General features: G+C 45.0%; 2 protein-coding genes across 14 annotated transcripts in view; both read right to left on the bottom strand.

Annotated features, from left to right (window-relative positions):
• On the bottom strand, positions 1-8,653 carry SMKR1 (small lysine rich protein 1). 2 transcript variants are annotated; one of them, XM_030015805.2, is made up of 3 exons: positions 8,623-8,653; positions 3,011-3,068; positions 1-469 (listed from the first exon to the last, which is right to left on the bottom strand). In XM_030015805.2, the coding sequence occupies exons 2-3, from the start codon at positions 3,011-3,013 to the stop codon at positions 239-241; spliced, it is 234 nt and encodes a 77-aa protein (XP_029871665.1). In that variant the 5' UTR covers positions 3,014-3,068; positions 8,623-8,653; the 3' UTR covers positions 1-238. The 2 variants fall into 2 exon arrangements, with proteins under 2 accessions (XP_029871665.1, XP_029871663.1); XM_030015803.2 differs by lacking the exon at positions 8,623-8,653 and adding an exon at positions 3,513-3,558.
• STRIP2 (striatin interacting protein 2) overlaps positions 435-23,186 on the bottom strand; it is a 35,123-nt gene continuing 12,371 nt past the window's right edge. For 3 of the 12 annotated variants that reach the window (XM_030015790.2, XM_041123856.1, XM_041123857.1), the window contains 5 exons: positions 21,236-21,336; positions 19,067-19,133; positions 15,511-15,615; positions 14,921-15,125; positions 10,817-12,761 (listed from right to left, as the gene is read on the bottom strand). In XM_030015790.2, the coding sequence (XP_029871650.1) occupies positions 12,511-12,761; positions 14,921-15,125; positions 15,511-15,615; positions 19,067-19,133; positions 21,236-21,336 (729 nt within the window). In that variant the 3' untranslated portion in view covers positions 10,817-12,510. The other 9 variants (XR_005932503.1, XR_005932505.1, XR_005932504.1 and 6 more) reach the window with 9 other exon arrangements.

The following is a 23,186-nucleotide window of genomic DNA, read 5'->3' as shown; positions in this document are numbered from 1 at the left end:
TTCAGACTGCTGAGGCGCAATGCTTTATTCCACACAGAACTGGAGGGTGAAGGGCCACAGCTGAAATTACAATGGCACAGTGTCACTTACCATTTGTCACTCTATGCTTGAGCTATAAGAGTGTCTTTGTACAGACACAACAGTGATTATGGCAAAATATTTGAGCTAACCACTGGAGAGGTCAGTACAAGTCTAATCCACAAAAAAGTCTCTTCTTCACTGGGCAGCCTGGTTTTCACTAAGTCCTTTGCTTTCCAGCCACCCAGCTACTTTTTTTCTTCCCCTTCTTTTTGGGGGACCCAGGCCAGGGAAAGCCCCGGAACTCCAGGCAGGCGGCGGCATTGTGACAGATGTAGTAAGCATTGAGCATGGCAGCTGGGCTGAGGATATCCACTTCCTTCACCACCTTCTTTGCTTTCTTTTTGGAGCTTTTGCCTTTGCCACGCTTGGGTTTGCTACTTTTAGCTGCCTGCAGAGAGAAAAACACCACAAAACCGCTCAGTTAGTTCTGCGTCTTTATTGTCTCACTTCTGGGTAGAGGATCCCAAGACATCCCGGAACAGCTGTTTCATTGCATCTTAGTCCGGGCTCGCAGTATTAGCTCAGAGCCCCTCACCACAAACTCCTGTATTTTGTGGTGATTTTATATATGGACTCACAAGCATTAAGACACTTTCACCAAATCCATATTTGCTCTATGGGCTGTAAGAATCTTTAAAGTCATCAGACAGAGCTAATTAGCGTTCCCCTGCGCTTCTCTGGCTAAAAAAGGTTTGTGCACAATGGAAATCATACATTCTTTTCAATTGATTTTTTTAATCAGTGCATTACGATACAATCCTGAAGTAAACTAAGCCTATGTTGTGTGCTCACCCACTACTGTGTGTCTACTTGTGACTCTGGATCATAAACCAGAAAAGCAGGTCTTCCTTCTACAGCTGTGGCCTTTTCAAGGCTGTGATACTGTTGCTCTTCGACCACTAGCAGTAACACCAATCTAAACAGCAGCTCTGCCATTCTGTATGTAAGGAGGTGTTGCCAAGACTCACCCAAGCCTTGGAGCAGGCCAAAAAACCACTCCTGTTAACTCCAGCTGATTAGCGTTGGTGCCTGAACACCCAGCCTCTTGCCTCCAAGAGGGATTTGCCAGAGTCTGATTCACTCCCTGGATTGTTTTCTCACCCATCCTGGCCACTCCTCGCAACAAGCCCGGAGCGTGCCTGCGTGGAAGACGCTGCCTCCAGGTATTGAGCAACAGAAACCGGGTCAGGGAGCCAGAGAGATCTCTCATTGCTGCTGTGTAGGCAGGAAAATGGTGATGGCAACACGGAGCCAGCAGGTGGGCAGCATCCCAGGAACATCGAGGATGGAGTGACAGCTAGTCCCAGAGAAAAGGCCGAACGGGAGTATTTACACATTGCGAATGGCAAAGTATTTGATCTCTGGTCTGATGCCAAGAGCACTTTCAGTACACACCAAGTCACTTTATGCCCATCTATTTCTGTTATTTGCCTGGTTTTGCACACTGTAATTAAACAGATCCAAGCACTTCATTAGGAAGAATTAGCACAGATACAGCCAGAAAGGCCACATGTAACTATCAGTTGGGCATAAACTAGGGGAAGGCAGTATATGTAGCATATTTTTCATGGTATCAATTCTAAAGAGTCCCTTTACAGCTCAGTACTGTTAAGTGCAAAAGAGACAAACATTTGTGCTCTGAGGTATGAGAACAGAGTCAGGGGTACAATCTTCAGCCAGGACCACAATGTGAAGGAATATGTAAGGGTAAAGAAAAAGAAAAATAACCAACATCAAGATTTCCATATAAAACAAAGAGAACCACTATCTACAGAAGGAAAAAAGACAGAAAAGACAGAGTGCAAGCTGCAGCTGGTGGCAGGTTGTTTCCTAAACCTTCAGTCATGCAGACTGCAAACTACTTGAACGCAGACATACGTTAGAGAAGGTGACAAGCCTTTTTTGCAGACCTTAATTGGATAGAATTTGTTGAATACTTCACATGCTGGAATGTGCACACTTCACAGAGTAGATGCTCATGTCAGTTTTTTCAGCTAGTCACCTGAATCTCACGCCCTGCTTACGCACTCCCAGCAGGGTCTCTGGCAGATTTTGTAAGCACAATTAGGTTCCTGGTCAGAATTTGGCCTGTAGCTGATCTTTCAAAATAAAAAAAGGTGCTTACAGGTAAGGGCAAACTGCTGTCCAAGTCTGCAGTGAGAACCAGGGAATGCCTTTGGTCTAGAGCAGCCTTACTGCTTCTGCAGTCCCTCTGCAGCAGATACCTATGACCTCTAGGCTTTAAACATTCTCAGCCATTGTCAGCAACTGTCTTGTCTTCTGTTTCCCGTCTCTCATGAAACACAGCATCGGTAAGCTGTAGTCTGCAGTCAGCTCACACATTCGAGCACAACCTAGAGCAGGGGTTCCCAAAGCGTGGGAAACTAACAAGCTACAGTACAGCATCACAAATGCTGTCAGAAGTGACACCTTGTGCGTGTACGTGCATGTACGGCAGTGCCAGAGCCAATGCTTGGTGCACCAGCTGATGACCCTGGGATTTCCTATGGATTTACCAGGCAACCAAAGGATGCGTGATGCTGAGCAGAATGCAGTTCTTTTTCAGCGTGTAGAGGCAGGACTCACACCGATCAGACTTCCCACCATGCTTTCTGAGTTTTTAAACTACAGTCCTGCACGACATCTAAAAATCTTCAAAAGCACTGGGAAATCCATGTTTGTGCAGCATTTTCATTCACCACAAGCAATAAGATTTGAGGCGTTATAGGATGTGTGCAAAGTTTTACAGCCTGTAGCCAAGAACAACAAGAAAAACTAAAAATCGGAATCACGTGCATACTTGCACACAAAGTAAATTTGGGCAGTTCAGTTTACATCCTGCAACCTTGGGAAGGAACCTTTTGGATATTAACTCCATTTCCTTAAAAAGCATTATCAATACTCTTCAGAAGAATCAAACCTGTATTACCATGGCTATGTCTTTTTACTGAGCGGTGGGACTCCACATCAAGCCCTGAAGATGGACCCTGCAAGACACAATCACGCAGTGGGTTACATACTGTGCAAAGCACCAGTATCATTCCCTCCTCAACTTTAGAGTTAAAGGGGAAAAAGAAGAAAATAAAGTTAGTCCCTTGCAAAAACAGGACGAGGTGTGTCATATCTAAAAGCATTTCTTTGCAGACAATCACCTGTGAAGTCATGTACTAACTGCCAGATTCCAGGACTCTGAGCTTTTCAGCAAAGCCCTCGAGATTTACTCTAACAACACAGGACTAGACAGGCCAAAAAAAAAAAAAAAAAAAAAAAAAAAAAGAGAGAGAGCCTGAACCTCAGCTCGGTGTCAGCGACCTGCAAAAGGCACTTGCCGAGCCCCAAGCTCACGGCAGCCCTGCCAGGCTGCTCCGGGCCCCCACCGAGCCCCCTCCCCTGCTTGCAGGACACCCCGTGTAGCACAGGCAGGACCTTACCTCCCCGTCTCCACAGCACCCACAGCCTTCTTTTCCCCCTTTTGCACGGGCAGAAGAAACGAAGCTAGGGAGACCTTCCCCCGCGTGAAAAGACAACCAATTCTCCACAGCCTTCCCCCCGCCGGGTGAGAGGCGCCGGTGTCGCGGAGACGCCGCGCTCCAGAAATAAAAACACAACGCTTAAGCGCAGCCCACAGGAGCCCCCGCTCTCCCTGCGGCGGGTCCCGGTCCCGGTCTCCCCTCACGGACGCGGCCGCCGCCAGACGCGATCGCCCCTCATTTACCTCCCGCGCCGCGTTGCCATGGTGCCCACCCCCGCCTCCCCAGTCCACGCATGCGCAGTGAAAGGCGGGAAAGAGGAGAGGGGCGGGGGCTGCCGCTGACGCACCTCCCTTCGCCCAATCCGCTGCCGGGGGTCGGTGCGCACCGCGCGCTAGGCCGTGACCGTTGCGGCCGCAACGGCCGCCTCAGGAAAAGGGCGGGAAAAGCCTATCCGGGGCTGAGGGGAGCTGCGGCCGCCCTCCGCGCTCGGAGGGAGCCGGGCAAGAAACAAAGCACAAAGGGCCCTGCCCTACCCCACCCACAGCCAAAACCACCAGCGAAAGGTCGTAGGGAGGCGGGGAAGAAATACCACAACAACTTACAGCTGAGAGGAGGAGGGAAGGAAGTTGTGCTTTTCAGAGGTTATGGGAAAGATTGGCGTTTGGTAGACCGTTAAGTGAATATTCGGGTTATTTGTGAGCAAATAGCCTCGGGGTGTTGTGCCTTGGGCTTCCTGCCCGTGCTGAGGGAGGCGCAGCCCACGCCTTCATCCTCTCTGCTATTGCAGGGGGGGTTCTCTTTGGTTAACCAGCTGACCCAGCGTCCTTTACCACAGAAACATTTGAAAAAACAACCTCTGCTTTTGCCTCCTTTGAGAGCCACGCTTTCGCGCAGCAGGCACCTAAAGCTACATGTGATAGAGTTTGGGTGTTTTAAATCCCCATACAGGGGTTAAAGTTAAGCTGAGGTCTGAGACCCGGGGAAGCGGTGGAGGTGGAGGGGTGGGAGGGAGGAGCAGGCGGCTGAAGGGTTCATTTCGGTGCCCTGCTCCATCTTTAGACAACAGTTTTTTCACAGCCAGGGTACTAATGCTCATAAATACCCTTTTTTATTAAACTTTGGAGAAAGAATGGGAGGCAGGTGTCTCTCCTGCATCCCTCAGCACCAGGCTTTCACCTGCAAAGTGCTAAAAATCAGACAGCACAAGTGAAAAATATCAGGAGCTGATTCGCCCCGTGGAAAAAAATAGCTCATAATTATACTGTTGCCAAACCCCAACACATCAATGAGTCTGCCTAGATCATGGCTTTATTTTTGTCTCGAGCATTAAGCTCTCTAAATCTGCTCTCTGGTACGTAAGCCCATAGGATGCACTTTATCATATTTTAAAGCTCTTCTTCCAAATCTTGACAGGTAGGAGCTTGGAGGGCTTTTGATTTTAGTGAGGTTTCCTAAGGAAATGGGGCTTGCCCATCAGTCCGTCTGCAATAACTTCTGAGATGGTTGGCCAGTTCCAACCAATATTGACACAGAAGTAAGAGTTTGACTACATGAATTCCCCATGCATTTCATGAAAATCGTCAGCTGCACAGAATGTGGGAGAGAGACACTATTAATGTCTCTGCCGAGGAAATGTTAACCCAGCTCTGCCCATCTTTGGGCTGTTTGGCAGGGGCACGTGCTGTCGTTGCCGTGGGGAGGACAGAGCAGTTTTTAAGGGCAGTAGGACATGAACCTGTAGGAAGACAGCTTTGTTTCAGAACGATTAATTTTAACAAAAACAAGGATTCTCTTAATTATGGGAACTGGGGCCTATAAAATAAGTTTCAAATAGCAGAAAGACTCATAATTTTAATACAGTGGTAAGTACTGAAGACCAACATGTAATTTCTTTTTTAAAAAAACACTTCTGGGAATAGAGATGCCTTTACTTTTTAATTTCGCTATTGGACATAACAGCTGTCCAACCTTTGTTTTCTCCCCTGGTATGAAGTTTGTACAAATTATAGTCTGCTATGTACAGGCATTTAAATAAATCAGCATTGGAAGGGACTGTGGGTAGAGGACTGTAAGTCTGATTTACAAAAATATCCAACGATCTTTCCCACTCTTCCCCTCTTCCTGGAAGCTAGAGAGATTGTTGGGTTTATTACAAACACAGATTTCCATCTCACAGAATTATAATGATTAACAAGCATTCAGCTGTTGCTTGGGACACTGTGAAGTGATGCGGTGGTTAGAAGGTATGTGGACTCTGTAAAGGAGCTTTTTTAATACTCATAGAAGAGTGGACATACTTGGCTACAAATGTACAAATACTGAAGGGGGACAGAACAACTCTGTAGTGGCAGATATGTTTGCAAGAACAGTATTTCAGCATGAAAATAGAAGTGGATATAGAGAATGAGCCAGACGGGTGACTGAGTAAAACACAGTTTAATAAAGAATGATCAGAACTCCTCCCAGAAATGAGAACAAAAGAAGCGATGGAACAACAAAGAAAACAATAGCCTAATAAAACATTAAGAGAAAAAAAGGTGTCAGTGAAAGAAAGGAAGAAGGTGGTCAGAAGAAAACTGTTGAAGGAAAATAATTATCACTGCATGTAGACTAGATATCAAAAGAAGGCTAAATGACAGGAATGAGTGCAACAGCAAAATGCACCAGGTGGTTACTAGAGGAGGAGCTCAGGAATAGAGAAAGCACAGAGCAAATGCACTCCTTGGCAAAATACAAGTCTAATGATTATCTCTTTCATCAAGAGGGAAAGTTGAGCCAGGAGCGCAGGTTGGATGGAGAAATGAGACTAGGAAACTTTGGAAATAATATCAGCTGGGTCATCACCTGACATCGTGGCTAAGCGTGGGTGTTGGCAGAGAGCGAGATGCTGCTGAGGAGGATGTTTTGAAAAGCAATTTTGAAACACGGGGTGGAAACCATTAGGCTTATTTGCCTTGAGCAGAAAGGGATTGAGTTAATGGAAAACACCATTTTTTCTTTCCAAAGTAATGTGTTTGAGTGCCTGACCAGCTGAATGCCGTTACTGTGAATACGACACAGACCTCTTTCTCAATCCAGTGGAAAAAACTCTCTGTTGTAATCTGGACGTGTTACATGTTTTCAGGAACAAGCGATAAGACATTCAGCGTAGAAAACATACATCTCAGATTCTTTTACTTATCATGGGTGTTTGTTTTGTCTAGAAAAAAAACAGCCTTTTTTCCCTTGTGACTGTTCTCTGTTGCTATGAGTGGGATCCAGGAGAATGTGCTATTCGGAGGGAATTGCTTTCTGATCAGTGAGGAGTATCAAACTTCACTGAGGCTAATGAGCATGTTATCTCTCTTCTGCTCAGACTAAATGTTGGAGCAGCTGAACTTCTTTATATTTAGAGGGGAAGGGAAACGAGGGATACTGTTACCCTGTTTCATAGGCCATTGTCAGGGCCATGTGGAGGATGAATTGCAGAGTAAAGAGGTTCCTTGCCATTTGAAAAGGTGCAGGGCCTTGGTCTTTGGTGGTTCTAGGCACGTCTGTGGTTTGAGTCTTGTTTTCAGTGGCTAAGTTTACTAAAGCAGCTCCTATTCTTCCTTTTCTCTCCCTTTCCTGTCTCTAAGAGGCCACAGGCAACTGAATCAGTTAGCTATTTGAGATTAATATAGCCCTGCCAGAAGAAAACTCACTGCTGAGGAGAATCTCAGAGGAATCCTGGTACCTGATCAGAAGGAGCCAAAAAAGACAGTGAAAGAAGCAAAAGACCAAGAGAGAATAGGGAAAGGCTTGGTAGCGTATCTCAGAAAGGAGGTCTGCAGATTTTCTAAGTAAAATTCTTTTGAATGGGTCTTGGGATGGATAATGAAAGAAATAATGAAAAAATAATATTTGATTTTTACTGTGTTCAGTGAAAAATGATTTTGTGTAATTTTTATTAACAAACCACATGGCATAAATGAAGCAATCATAATTATAGTCCTTATCTCCTTTTAGCAAGAACAACTGGCAAGAGACCACATTATACTAACTATTGAGGCTAAAAAGAAGTAACAGTAGCGACAAGCATGTCTGAAATACTAGATCAAGGAGACAAAAATTAGCCTGTGCAGTCAACTGTTGCTATTTTGTAAAGATGCTTGGACTTGGCTACAAAACAAGCTATTGTTTATACATGCAAGGCTTTTGATAAATAATTAAGGGAAGTTTCTGCAAATGAAGAGTATAATAAACCTGGCCTCATGAAGTCACTGCTTTAGTTACAACTGGATAAATAAAGAGTGCTTTAGCTCTGGCAGCTGTGAGGCCAGGACATCTCAGTATCATTATTTTTATGGAAATATTCACATAAGAGAAAGGAGGGATATTTGGTTATGGCCATTTTCACAGAGAGACAAGAAAATGTATAGCCACAGACAGGGGACCACATACAAATAGAGAATCAAATGGCTACTGGGAAGCATGTCTGTGTATGGAAACATAATGTCTTACATTCCTTACTCCAACAAATTGACAATATCTTTTTTTAACAGGTTGTTCCGTAAGATGTGGAATTAATGAAACCCAGTGTCATACAGATTTGCGTCCTTTCCCTGCAGCACTCTGCAGCTCAGCCCTCTCCCCCTTGTCTTTTCCCAGCGCTAACCGTAAGCCTTCCCCATGCCCTGCAGAACAGAGTTCCTCTTTCCCCCAGCCCAGCGCACAAGGCAGCTGCAGACTTGTCCCAGCATCTGCCAGACACACGCAGATCTCTGGCCATCATGCGGGCACTAACTGGCCCGCTGCTTTCTGCCAGACCGAATGGATCAAGGCTGAATTCCCCCTGCCTTTGCCTCTGTTGGAGAGTTAATAGGGTTGCTCTCTACCTAGCTGCCAACTTTCACAACTCTGAAAGGAGCTTCATGTCTTTGAGGCCTTTTATCCTTCACTGAAATTTGCATGAAATTAGCTAATCCATTCGAATGTTGCTTATAGAGGACTGAGAAACTAACAGCGTGATTGCATGTGCCTTATATCCCTAGAAAACAAGGCTAAAAATAGAAGAGTCTGTACTGAGATACTGAAGAAAATGACTTACCGACAGCAAAACTTTCAGCAACCACCTGCAGGCTGAAAGAAAAACACCTCTGTGTATACCAGTTACAACAGAAACTGAGAACACTTGAGCATTCCTGGAATCAACAGTCATGTTTGGGGTAAGATAACAGATGTTCCTTCAGCTGTACAGAAACCATGTGAAACTTTGTTCTGAAACTTTCTTGCTATACATCAAAATGGTTATTCCATAACTGCTGTCTCCTAGCTCTTTTGAGATTTTTTTTTTTTTAAAGGAAAAGAAAATCCTCACTGTGAAGCAATGAAGTTTTAAACTGCTACCTGCTTGCAGTCTGAGAAGTGCAATAGGAGGATGGAGTCTTTTCTAGTACTGCTAGAGAAGCAGCATCTGGGACTGTCAGAAGTACTGGTAAGGGAGTTTTCTAGAGGGGCCTCAGTTAATACACTGCTCAAACACCTCGAGGGAGAGTCTTTGGAGTATTACATTGTTTGAATTCCCCACATCTGTTTGTAAGTAAGTGGAATAAACTTATTAAAATAGAGGTTCCCTCTATGCCTGCTAAACTGGCACTTCAGCCCCACAGCTGCTCTGCAGAGCGCTGTGCAGCCCGTAGTGAGGCCAGCAGTTTTTATCAGCATGAACTGAAACCCACGTTTTTCCAGCTTTCCAGAAGAAACCCTCACTAAATATGGCACACCTCAATAGAAGAAATACAGTCTTCGTGACAAATATGTGATGAGACACAAATATTTAAGTTAAAAGGTCTACCTTTCCCTAGTTACTTTTTTACACAGAGGTTCAGGTTTTGTACAGAGGTATATCTCTAGGAAACATAACTTTTGGTGATAGTGGTGGAAATAATAAATAGTATTCAAAGATAACAGTTTATACCATCCTCTACCACACAGACATTCGGGTAAGAATTTGTATTTCTATTTACCTCAGTAAAAAACAGAAGGCACTGAAAAGCCGTGGAAAACTTATATGAAGCACAATTTAAACATAAGCTGTAGAAAAATGTACATTGTGTATGTACTGGTTATTTTTTTCTGACATAAACATTGTGGGAAAGAAACACTTGGGGGGGGAGGGGGAAGAAAAAGTTTTGAGCCAAATACCAAGGGCTTTTCTAAGCTTGTGATTCTTTAATAATTCATTAATTCATTCCCTTTTCCCCTTGAAGAAACACTTACCTTCATGGCCTTAGTTTATTAAGACTAAAAGGATTTGGATACATTGATAGTACTTCCTTTACATTCACACTTAGTTGTTGGGGAATTAGATTGTTTTCTATATCACTCTAAAACAGAGAATACCAGACGAATCATAAAGCAAGGGGTGTAATATGGTTAACCAGAAAAAAACACTCCAGACTCTTTCAGTGTGGGGTCACCACGTGAAGGGAGGAAAAAAGGAACCAACAGTGCTGGAGAGGTGTCCCTTGTGTCAGGATACATGATACTACACTGAGGTACAGCTAAATTCCCGGGACCCTGGCCTGAGGGGGAAATAGCACATTTGGCAGGAAAATATGAGACAAAATATCACAGAGAAAATCCTGAACATTCCAGCTAGTGCTGGGCTCTGGACCCTAGTACGTGCTGAAAATAATAGTATTTGTACTGCATTTCTACTACTTAAATATTTAACAGACCCTTCAGATGTCTGCCATCTTTAGCAGAGGTTTGTTGATTTATTTGTGTTTATTTAATCTTTAGTTTATTTACTACCAGTAGGCTCTAGGGAACATAGGGAAATGCTAGGTGCCATATTTTAGAAAGGGAGCTAAAGTACAGATGCTGAAATGACTTGTCTGGGGCTGCAGAGCTCTCCCAGTTCTGGGATCCCTGAAGACAGCACCATGCTTCCATTATAGATTGTATGTCTGTTTTTCATGCCTTACTGCTTGGAGAGGCTTTATTTATTTTTAAATAACTTTTTATTTTTTAACAAGCACAAATACTGTGAAGACATCTACAGCCCATAATTCTGTTTTTCTTTTTTAGAGTTCTATAGATACATCAGAATAAAACATCCAAAGTATGTCAGACAGAAGGCCTTTCCTCAGAAGAGACAGAGTGGATCTGTGCAGGGGCGAGAGCTGAGTTTCTGGGTTGGTTTGGGGGGGATGTTTTTGTCCTTTAAAAACAAAAAGAGCAGCAAAGGAAGCATTTAAATTAAGGCACAGGAAGAAAAAAGCTTAAGTAAATGTATGTGCTTTAAAAGTTGCTCTGGTTTATTTTGAACAAAAGCATATTTAAAAAGGTGAGCAGGTTTACTAATGCTATTTCTATGAAAAACACCTTTTACAAACCCCATTAAGGAAACATTCTCAGTTTAATTCCACAGCAATAAGCACAAATCCTGTCATAACAACTACTTGTGATTTTATCACTTGTGTGCGTGATATATCAATAACAGTACGGCCTAAGTGCTTGCCTGCACTATATGAACACATGCTTCTCTGACAAAAGCCGAACTCCTGGTTTCATGGCCATGGGGAGGTTAGATCCAGGATTCCCTGTGGTGGACTGATAAAATTTTGTAGAGAAAGATTATAGCTTGCAGGCTCTGTCATAATACTGAAGAAAGTACTGTGAAGCCCAGCCCGCCTTTTCAGTGCAACCCTCAGGTAGCGCCGTTGGCCGAGGAGAAGGGACTGTCACCCTGCACGGTACTAAGGGCTGAGATTCATTCAGCAGGTCAGCTCACAGGGATTTCCACCTTACCTTCGGCTGCCATACTCATGCAATGCAGCTTTACCCAAGTGTAGCATTTGCATGGACCTTTAGAAAGTTTACAGCTCAATATGCTATTCATTCTGAAAGTTATGGACCGCCGTGTCTGCTCTTTTCCTCGTATGATGGCAATAAAGTGTTAACCAAAGCCTTTCCCTCCCCACTTTAAGACTTGGCACAAACATTCCCCCAAATAACCGAAAAGCTGTGTAAAAATTAGGTTATTTAATGTTGCATTTACTATCTCCTTCGGGGTTAGAAATGCTGAAGCAAGCTATCTGCAGTAATTATCCTTCAAAAACAATCAGGTGGAGAGAAATGTGGCAGTCAACCTCCTCTACAGCTCTAAACACTGCACGGCTTACCGATCATTTTACTCTACTACAAATGGTAAGTGAACAGAATGGTGGAGGAAAGCAGAGCGGTGAAAAGGTAATGGATTATTATCCTTGGTGAACAATGCAAAAATTGTCAGCTGTGGAAGCAAACCTCTGTAAATCGGGTTGTGTAATCCCAGCAGCAGCAATGCCAGCCCAGGGACAAGAGGTAACGTCATCTCCTTTGGCCAAGTCAACCTGTCACCTCTGATTGAGACTGTCACGGACAGTGCCACGTTTTTCTTATTTTCAGCTTCATTAGGGAAGCAGGGGAGCTTGTTCGTGGCAGTAGGCTGTTTGAAGCACATTATCAGACAATAAATGAATAAATGAAAACAAATCAGGCACAGTGTGGGGCATTCAGGAGAGATGAAAACCTTTCACAGTTGAGATACTCTTACAACAAACTTACATGCGTGAACCAAGCTAAGAGACAGACCTGGACTCTGAGCTCTCGTACACTGGTGTCAATCTGCAGTAAGGACCAGATAAGCTCACTCTCGACACTGCCACTAGTGTGACACTGGAACCTGCTCCGTGGCTTCTGTGCAGGTCCGTTGATGCTGTATGGTCTCCGAGAAGTCACAGGAAAGGGATGACCTCCAGAAAGATGGCAGTTGCCTACTCAGGGGTGTCTGGGTAGATACTAAGAGGCTTGGTCTCTTTGGAAATACCATGATTTTTTTCCAGCTGTGCTTAAGAACACCCAGGTCCAAAATAATCTTTCTTTCCTCAGCCTGTAGCACCTTGAGTCCTTACTGAGGTGGGACTGGGGGCAGGTGAAGGTGTTGGTCTCACTGGTAATGCAGCAGCTCCTCCCAGCGAATGGGCTGGGAAAACACCTCCCGCTCCAGCCAGAGTTCGTAGGAGTAGTGGAAGTCCTCGGGGAGCTCCAGCCGCTGTCCCAGCACGCTCTGCAGGCAGTTGTCCACCGGCGCAAACTCTGAGTCTTGAGGTTTGTCGTATCTCCGGCTGTTGAAGGCTTCGATGTTGGCTCTCAGGGTGCATTCTTCAGCCTGGAAATCCCATGGTCTGGCATCGATATCTACATCGAAGAAGAAACAAGACCAGAGCGTTGTGGAAAAAATAACTCTGATAAGGTCTGAGCAAAAGGAAGGATGAAGATCTTGCAGCAACCACATGCCTGAATTGACCAGAGTATTAGCCAGTCAGTTATTCCTAATTATTATTCCTAATCAATTCCCATTATATATGCATTTTAATTTAAGGTAATTAAATGAAATATTTTTAAATCACTCGTAAATTAAGCAGAGTCAGAAAACTTCCTATAGAAATGCCATTATTTCCACTCTTCCATGTGCTTTAAGGACTCTCTAGAAGAATTACCTAGCTCCTGCTTTTCTCAGAAAGGCCCCACCACTTTTACTGAAAATCTCCACAGCTGTCTGAACCAGAGATCAAGATTAAATGCGTATAGCAACAATCCGGCAAGTTTATTATGAGCTACTGAAAACAAAGTTTTTTTTAAATTTGGACAAATTTAACTATGAATTATACTGAAAAATCTAATAACTGGCTGTAATAACCATGATATTTTAAACATGTAATATTATGTAAACATGTAACATGGGAAAAAAGAAATTTGAAAGTTGGCCTTTATGAGCTCTAAATCCATACAAAATAGTCATTCGCTCCATAAAGGTTCAGTAAATTCATTGGCAAAGCTCAGCAACTCTCAAGGGAGGGAAAGGTCCAAGCTGAGTATCAACCCAGATATACAAAGATAAAAATAAACACTCCAGGAAAAACCCTTCCAGATTGTGTCTCTGAAAGCCAAGTGCTTCCCTGGCAAACTGTCCAGGTCAAGATGCAGTCTCTGCTAAGTAGCAAATTGTGCAATCGAGTGTTGCATTATGTTGCTGATTAACTCCTTTGGGGTAAGTGGGACACACACAAAAATTTATCCTTTGCATCTGTCTTAAAATTGCATTATTCTCAATATTGCCACGTGAATTCAGTTGTTAGGGCAAACCCTTGCTCCAGGGCAGGTGACGTAGGTAGTCATCTTCTGCTGTTTTGGAGCATGTAGTGCTCAAGCTATTTAAGTCACCCAAGGCATGCAGTATCCCATAGCAGTATCCCATTAGTGGCATAAAGAAGCCCTGCTGCCATCTTCAATCCCACAGGGAACAACCAGCATGCTGAGAAAGGCAGTGACAGGAGAGAAATCCCCATAAAAGAAAGGAAGTCCTCAGTCTTCCTCAGCCTTCCAGCCTTCCCGCTCTTTGGTTTTTGGGGGAACTCCACTAGCCCTAAATTGAAATTACAACTATTGAGTCTAGTTTTTTGTTCTTCTGAATTAATGTCATAGTGGTATCATGACTATCAAAAGCATACAAGTCTTCAAAAAATAGATTATATCTTTTACAGTTGAAGTTGAACATCCTAACATAATTATAATGCTTTTTTTTCCTTGTAAAAAAGTTAAAATGTTAGGCTTTTACTTCTTGCCCTGTTTTCTTTTGAAACAGGAATGCTACCCAATTTTTCTACTTAATCCTCATTAAAAAGAAGATACATGCAGAGCAAAAATTTAGGACTGTGTTATTAAGGCAAAAAGATATTTTAATACTTTCCCTTCTTGTCCTAACCTTGGGCCAGTTGTTGCAGCAGCTGGGGGTACTTACAGGGGAATAAGAGTATGTGGTCTCATGCATCCCATGGACTAATACATGAGGAACACCAGAAACTTCGAGGCCCCTCAAAAAATACAGATTTAGACCATTGTAAGAGCTGTTTAAATGGACTGGTACATCTAGTCTATGATTCAGAGTATCCGCACTGCCAGGATGTAACTGCTGTTGTTTCTCAACTGCAAACTGCAGAGCTATCAGTCAGATTTTCACTCCATGGCCATCCTAAGCACGCGCATTTGGTGCGGATACCAGGACAGTTTAATGGCAAAAGTGATTTGGGAATGCAAAAGCGCAGGCCTGAGCTTGGTGGAAACTCTCATCTTGGAGACCTGAGCTGACCCCATCCCAGCCTGGTCTGATTATTCCCACCTTTCCTCACGCAATCAATTTGTTCCCTCCTAATGCTGCTGAATGGTGCCTTAAAGCTTCTGAAAAAAAATCTCCCAATACCAACCCAAAAAAGTTAATGGGATCCTAACAGGTCAAACCCCCTGTGAGCTGATTTCAACTCCGCATGCAAAGAGCATGCTTCCCTGGCACTACTCACCGTTGCCGTAAGCCCAGTCATCGTTCATGCGATGCCGCACCTTCTGGTAAATGGCAGACATGGTTTTCATGTTGCTTTTTCTCCACTGACGCCCCAGGTATTTGGTCTGGATTTTCAACAGTTTGAGGACATACAGCTGCATCATGGCCTGCTTCACCTTCAGAGCTCGTTTCAGTATTGGGGCCGACTTAAAGACTACCAGCATCTGTCAAGGAATCAACACAAATTAATGCAACGTGCTCAAGAAAGCCACACAAGCACTGTCTGCGCAGCTTCAGGTGCTAACACCTGGCCATGTATGGTACAAACCCCAAGCAGGTAGAACAGGAGTGTTCAGCATAACCAAAACTTGCAGCAGGGGGCTTGAGGGTCACAGAAATAAGTATTATTTAGAGAAGAAAAACTATTTCTGCATTTAAGGCTCAACCTGTGAAAGAAAAATGGGCAGATTATGAAGGAGCAGAAGCCCCAGAACTGCCAGAAGAAACTCTCTGCAGGGCTGAAGCCGTGCAGCGTAGAGCCAGGGACACGCTCAGGGTGCGACACTGGCAGCCCATGGCAGGTCTCAGGGAGACGGGACATCACCTTACCATTGTCCTCGAGTGTTTCCACTTGGTCAGCTTGTTGAGGATCCTCAGCAAGTTAATGCAGGAGAATAAATTTCTCCAGCAGAACTGGTTGTTGTCTCCGGCTTCCTGCAAAGCAGAGAAGGAAAAGTGTAACCCTAACTGCAGCATTCAACAGCACCGCCACAGAGATGTCCTTGTGCAGAAAGTCTTTATTTTTACTATCTGCACAAGTCTTATTTCCGATGGAGAGTGAGCAGCGGAGCTACCTCCTCACTTGGGTTATCATCATGCTGCTGAGAAGCCAACAGATTCTGGGGAAAACCGTTCTGAAAGACCCAGATGTAAGCAGCATTTTAATTTGCATTTAGGTTTAGAATAAAAGCTAAGATAAATCACACTATTTTGTCATGGGAAATATATATTGTGGTAGGTTTGTATTCGTTGTTTACAGTCAGAGAGCAAATTACAGCCTAGTGATCACCACTGCTTAGAGAACAGTTTTTGTTAATTATATCAATTAATTCATAAATTACCACATGCTTAGAGGACATATTACAGACAAATAAAAGGAAATCACATAACAACACAGGATGACAAACAGCAGCATTTATACCAGGAGGGCAAGACTTTTCTGTAACAAAGATCCCCTCCAGCTTAAGTGCAGCTGATATATTATTTTAAATATTAGCTGAATGTAAGCACCCTCAGCTCCAGCTTGCATAAATATTGGCTGCGGCACATTTGAGCAGTAATTCCACCACTACAGTAACTTGCTTTACGTTTGTACAGACTGAGCACAGCAGAAGTGTCCCACAAATAACCTATTTGGGGATGAGAGTGGAAACAAGTGCCGCTTAATTTATAAGCCACTTACAGCAAGCTACAGCCTTAACAACTCATGGCAAAAACTGCAGCCTGGTGCATGATTCAGGTTCTGGGCATCCTCGGGATGAATTTGGGAATGACCCCAGGGAGCCCCTTCTGTCAGAGTGTCTAATCCAGCTTTGAAACTAGATTTACCCAAGAAAATCCCACCAGCATAATACCTTTGCTCTTAAAAGCAAGCACCAGACCTACCATTTCAGTAAGCGGGCAAAATGCTATTGCACATATAATTTTTAGAGGCCAACAAGGAAGCGCTGCTGACTTACTTCATTTAATTCTGGGATTTGGTAAAAGCCACTCTGAGCAAATGCACTTTTCTGCCAGCAGAGGCTACGTCTGTGCTGGAGGCTCCTGTGCACACAGCGGAGCTTGCACAGCAGAGCGCAGAGGTGGGATGTCACCGAGATGTCACCGAGGTGCTCGCGGATGCTGCGTGCAGCTCTGGGGGTACCAGCTCAGGAGCAGTGCCCGTGCAGTTTCATATCGGTGCCCAGTCCTAACCTGCTCCCTCTGCACCAAGTAGTTTTTCCAAAAAGACCCCAGTAGGATAAACTAATACCCATTTCATAGGCAGCCGGATTTATTTTTGTCACCAGTCTGATGTTGTCTCCATAGCTTCAAGTAAGTGAGAGTCCTTCCATCAGATTTATGGAAGGAGGGAACAGGCTAAACAGACTTTAATCCCCCTTTTACCCCCATCTCCTGTTACCCTCTCCATGCCACCACGACACGGTGCAGCAGGGTCCTCTGCAGCCCCCTCCCCAAACACGGGGAGCTGGAGGGGAGCGACAGCGCCGTGACAAGTCAGGGGACATGGGGGTCAGCAAGGAATCGAAGAGACTGTCCCACAACAGGATGGGTGAAGCCCCCGCTACCTCGCCGGGACTGCAGCCACTCCTGATTTACACCGTTACCCCACAGCCTAGGGGTCCCTCCGCTGGAGACAGCACTGCTGAACTCATCCTGGTTTTCCATGGAAGTAAACCAAACACACATGATTCCGCGTTCAACCCCCTGAAACCATAATCATCTGTTATATCCGCTAAGAAATGTGTTACGGCTGGGCTGTTAAAATCAGTGCATCAGAGTATTAAAAAAAAAAAGCTAAAACAACACATAAAATGTTGGCTGAAGAAACATAAATGCATACACAAGCGTATGCCTCAAGTCCCAGGGCACGTTTAATTTCGATTAAATCCTTACATTCACGGATATCCTCCCAAGGACGAACACACATGGTAAAATTCAAGTTGGTTTCTGCATATTTTCTAATTAAATTAGTCTCCCGTGAGGCTAACATCCATGTCTGCTGGAGGAAAGCGATGAAGCACTGTTGTTTAATGCAACAGCTGCCAAACAGGGGACCAGACCCTATTGCGAAAGGGTAACTGGGAATATTTTCCCCCCAAAAAAGTTCAGTCTTCTCCTCCAGCCATAAAGCTTAGCGTGAGGATAAGGATTAGCATGAGCCATCGGAGCGCTGAGCGACATGTCGCTAGATGTCCCCATCGGGCCAGGATACGTCGGTGGGAGCCTGGCAGAGCTGGACGGCACCGAGCCTGGCCAGGACACCCATCCTTCAGCAGGTAGCCCATGGACCAGCACAAAACAGGGGACGGATCCCATTGATAAGGAGGGAGGTGATGTCCAGGAGCTGTCACCCCGAGCAGGCACCCAAAAGAAGGCAAGAAGTGCTGACGGAAAGGCACGCGGCACAGCGGTGGAGGACCGAGCCAGCACGCTGGCCGCGCGTGACGATCCCGCACCCACCCGCACGCGCTCCACAGATGGGTTTTTTATAAATTTGATCTGGCATAATCAACTCACAGCAGGAATTTGCATCGCAGTGGCACAGCAGAAATGCTGTGTTTACAGATCCAATAAAACCAGTTTGGCTGTCCTGGCTGACCACAGCCTTGGAGGGATTTGTGAGCAACTTTGGCTCATAGAAGCTAGGGAAAATCTTTCACTTTATTTTAATGATTTTAACCTTTACACAGCTAAGGAAAACAACATGGGCTTAAGTTTTTAGCAGCCAGTCAACATGAGATCATCCCTGCCTGGACTGGTTTTGGTCAGGCTCCTTCTTAATGATTCCTGCATCATTTAGGGTCTCCCTTCCCTCTGTTCCCCCTCCCTGTTAACCCCAAAGCTTGTCCCTGCTCTGTGCCCTGTCTGAGTCCAACCTGCTCTGCATTTGAATTATTGCAGTTATGAACCTGCCAGCATTAATGTCTCATCTGTAGTTCATATATTCACACAGCCCATCGTGCTGGCCGGTCTCCATAATACTTAGGCTCCTCTCCGCAGGGAATTGGTTCATTCCTTCATCTCCTGGCATCTAACTAAACACGAGTGCTCAGAGCAATCTAAACCTGGGAGGCAACAGCCTCTGGGCAAATCGTTTTTAAAAGCAGGCTCTCTCATTTGGAGGAGTGAAAGGGAAAACTCTAAACCCAACTATTTTTATGGGGTATACGATGCCAGCAGTGCCTCCTCCTCACCTCCCCATAGCTGATAGCGAGTCAGAACAGTGATGGGAGGAATTTTCAAGTCTGGAGGGGAAAAAAAGTCTAATTTTGGAAAGGTTGGGGGTGCAGAAAAAGAAGACAGAAAAAAGGAAACAAAAATCCTTCCTCACGCTCTCACATACAGCAATACTGGTTACAAGGACCCTTTCTGTGCTGCTTACCAGGCTTTCTGCAGTGAGCTCAGGCAAATCATAGACTGTACAATGCGGATAATCCAGGACGGAGATGCTGTGGAAGACAGGAAAGAAGGGACTTGTTAAGAACCAGGTAAATATGAAACCAACTTTTTAAGATGATCTAGGAGATTATGCCCAGCAATCTGTAACGTCTTCCTTCCCTGTGCTGGGGTTTGAATTGCAACGGCAGCACTGCCTTATGCAGCAAGTAGTTTGGATGGCTAGCAATCCCATTTCCAGCGAGCCATGTTGGACATGCGAACCAGCCCGCAGCTGGTGCTGCGCAGAGGTGCCTCCCTCCTGCATTTCCGACTGCACAGACGGCATCCAAATGGGCTCCCAGCCTCACCGCTGCCTCGCGTCTCAGCTTAATGGAGCATGTCGATTCCTCTTGGCTCCGAAGCACATCCTGAACGCATTAATAAGGACTCGAAGGATTTGGATCCATTACGACATGACAGATTAGTTATTCATATGCATATTTTTAAAAAGGAAAAATAAAACAAAACATCTTAGGTTAAAATGGAGACATCTGATTATCAGCAAGAAAATTCACAATGAGGGCATCAGGTTTTTCAAAGCCCTCCAGGCCTATTGCCTTTGTAAAAGTAGCCAACAAAAAAAAAAAAGTAAAATATATATAATGTATGTGTAGATGCACACACACGCACTGATGCTCTCCGTGCCCTGAGACATGCACCAATCTAAAACCGAAGCATGCACTATCACACAGCTTCAGTTCTTGAGTTCCTTCTTGTTTGCTATTTCTTGCTTTTAAATTCAGCAGCTGAGCAACAAGCTGACTTGTGACTATCACTGAGTCAGAGGCAATCCATGATGAGACCCAAGGTCAGGAGATCCCCTAAACCAGGCTTCATTTAAAGCATTTGGCCCAGGAAGGGCTTGTCTGACCACAAGGACAGATGTTTCTCGCTGGCTCCTACCCATCATAACCCTAAAACTGGAAGCGCCGTGCAGGTACAAGCAAGAGGGCTCAGAGGGAGCCAGCTCAGGATCAGGAGCCCCACAGCTCATTTGCCGCATGTCATCACCGTACTGGCATCGCTTCTGATATTTCCTGTGGCAGCATCACTGGACTCAGGTCCATACATCTGAATGTAACAAAATCCTGTGATCCTTTTTGCAGGTCAGTGCCTGACATCGTTTGCTGCTATCTGACAAACAGATACTCCGGGCTGGGCAAAACAGCTAAACCTCCCTGGATCAGAGCATCGATCAGAGCATCCAGCTGCAAATCCTACCTCATTTCACAGGAGCGTATCCTGCCTGTGAAACCTCCATCAGAAAGCAGGGGAGGGAGCTAAGTGCTCCTGGGCTACGTTTCCTCCTCACTTATGGGCCTTTGAAGCACAGGACCAGAAGTGGAAATGTTTATCAGCACGGGAATTAATACATTACTTTCTATTTTTCCATGCGTGCCTTCTCACACATACACAACCATACCATGCAGGAAACAGACCAGCTTAGACATGTGGCTCAAGAGCAACAAAAAGAGCATCAAAAAGCAACAAAAAGGATCTTTTCATCATTCCAACAGCAACATCCCCTGCAGCACTCCCCTCCAAATGGGGAAATCCTACCCAGTCCTACTGAGTCGTGAAAGTTCTGCTCTTTCGGTTCTTATGCTGACTTGCGGTAGTCCAGCTAGTCCCTCTACAGACTCAAAACGGGGCTAGTGTCTTTCTCAAATCAGAAGTAAAAGGCAGTGACAACTATGCAAAACCTGAAGAAGTCAGGAAAGCTGAATTATAGCTATAAAAAGTGGAAAACACCTAGAAGACTCTACCCCATCTAGCCTTTTTGAAGCTGTGGCCCACAGATGCGCGGTGGCACTGGAATGCTTTCCAGGAGTCCACGTAAAGATGAAAACAAGCCTACTGTCAGCAAGGGAGACAGGTCTGCCTGTACTTTAGTAGTCCAGTGAGAGACTGGAAACCCCCCATCCAGTCCTCCTCATTAAGCAGAAGGGATTTGCTCCCCTCCAGCATATTCCTGTAGTGGAGAGCATACTGCCCCAAAGCCACGCTAGGGACCAGAGGTCACTTGGTCCCAGCACATATTCACGTGTCAGGGTTCCTCATGCACAAAGCCTCCCTGCTCCATCATCTCTCTCTTCCCCAGAAGCGGCTGTACCTGTTTTTGGCAGTGATATAAGACATGATGTTTTGGTTGAAGAACTTCAGGATCAGCGGGATGCAGTTGGCAAACACCAAATGTTGGGACACGTACTCAAACTGAGGAAGAGAAGTGAAATGGGTCAACGTTAGCTAGAACAAGTGGGAGCATCACCTGAGAATGGAAACCCATTTCCAGCCAAGAGCAAAGCAGTCCTGATGGTTTGCTCTAGACACCTTGCAGACCATCTTCCCCTTGCAGAAGTCTGCTGTATAAGGCTTGCATCATATACAGCAACTCCCACCAGCTGGAAAACTCTGCTTGCCATAGAGTGGACCCACAAACTTTATGGCAGTAGTTTAGGAATAGCTGCACCTAATGACTGCAGTGTAGCTTTTCAAGATAAAAATCTGTGGCAAAAGAGTATATGGGGAAGAGGGAAGGAAGAGATGTAGCTATTATATGAGAAAATACAAAATCCCTATTGCTGTCACACGCTAACCCCAGTCCCCTTACCTTCATACATGCTTTTAATTTCTCTCCCCTCTAAACATTAAATGGTCTGGGTATGTACAGCTGCATAATACAACAAATCTCTACTGTCCTCTAAAGAGACAGACACAAATGGCAGCAATATCCTATCCTATCCTATCCCATGCCTCTCACTAACCTGCAATCAACATTCCAAATTTGAGAGCAAAGAAACAGTTTGTTCCTACACGTCTTGTCTCAGCCTGGTACAAGCTGTCGACACTCGGTACGCCACCGACGACACACTGCCGCCGTTATTTGCGAGTGAGTAACTGGCAGTCCCTGCTAGCCAGGATCCGAGATGCTCTCACTGCTTTGAAATGCAGCTGCCAGTGACTAGTATGTTATATAGGATCTGACCAAAGATAACGCTGAACTGCAATAATTTGATGGCATTTCTCTGTTGGCATAAGAAATGCCAAATCTCAAAACAGAACCAAGACAAAAAACCCCCACGATCTGTGTTGGTGCGCAGGTCCGTGCAATTGCTGCCGCACCGACGCGGCAGCCGGCGAGCACAGGGTGACCCCAGCAGAGCCCGGACCAGCCACACTCTCCGTTACCCTCCACGGCTTTCTGGAAACATCGTCTCAGCCCCTGCGGTGGCTTTTTGGGGTGCACCCTGAGACCAGCTTTGGCACTGAAAGAAATTATGATGGCTTACCCAAAATCAGACACAAAAGCAGAATCAGGGGGGGAAACCCCACAGCTTTCTCCAGACTTAGGACCAGACTGCAAGGGTCCTCCTGCCACGGAGGAAGAAGTGAGAGGAGCCGTTTTGGGGGTGAAGCAAGAAAATTTAGTGAAGGGACGTGGGGGGATCCAGAAGAAATGTAAGATTGTAAAAACGTGGGGGTTTGTTTATCCAATCCAATATATGGATTTATATTTATCCTCAGATAAATATTAGTGGCTTCATAACACAGATGGATTTGTACCATGCTGAAATCTTTAAAAAGAAAAAAAAAACTTACAAAACACTAATTGTTTGTCTTGCAGAATAAGTGGAGAACTGGGCCCAGGCCACAGCTCAAATCAGTCCTCGGTCTTTTTTTAATCAAGGAAAGCCCTCATGCGGGTGCAGTTCAATTGGTGCCATGTAGATGAAACAAAAATCAGATTGCATCTAGGACCCAGACCTCCAGGCTCTGTTGAAACTGGAGCCCCAAGAACTTGATCCTGCTGAGGGACAGAGGACCAGATTAGTTGACCTCCTGAGGTCCTACCCAGCACTATTTCTGGTCACTGGAGATGAGACAGAGCAAAAGAGGGTCTTGTTTAACCCCCATCCCCTTCCCCCTTCTGCCAGGGAGGCTTGTGCTCATGATATCTCCTAAATTTTAACCTGATCAGCCACAGCGTGAATTTTTCCAGAAGTCTGAAAACTCCTTCCACGTGAGTGGAAACAATCCTGTCAAAACACAGTCAGAGATATATT

This window comes from Aquila chrysaetos, chromosome 5 (assembly GCF_900496995.4).
Source record: "Aquila chrysaetos chrysaetos chromosome 5, bAquChr1.4, whole genome shotgun sequence".
In the NCBI taxonomy this organism is placed as follows: Eukaryota; Metazoa; Chordata; class Aves; order Accipitriformes; family Accipitridae; genus Aquila; species Aquila chrysaetos.
Note: the sequence above shows the minus strand (reverse complement) of the source record. Positions and strands in the feature narration are given on the sequence as shown.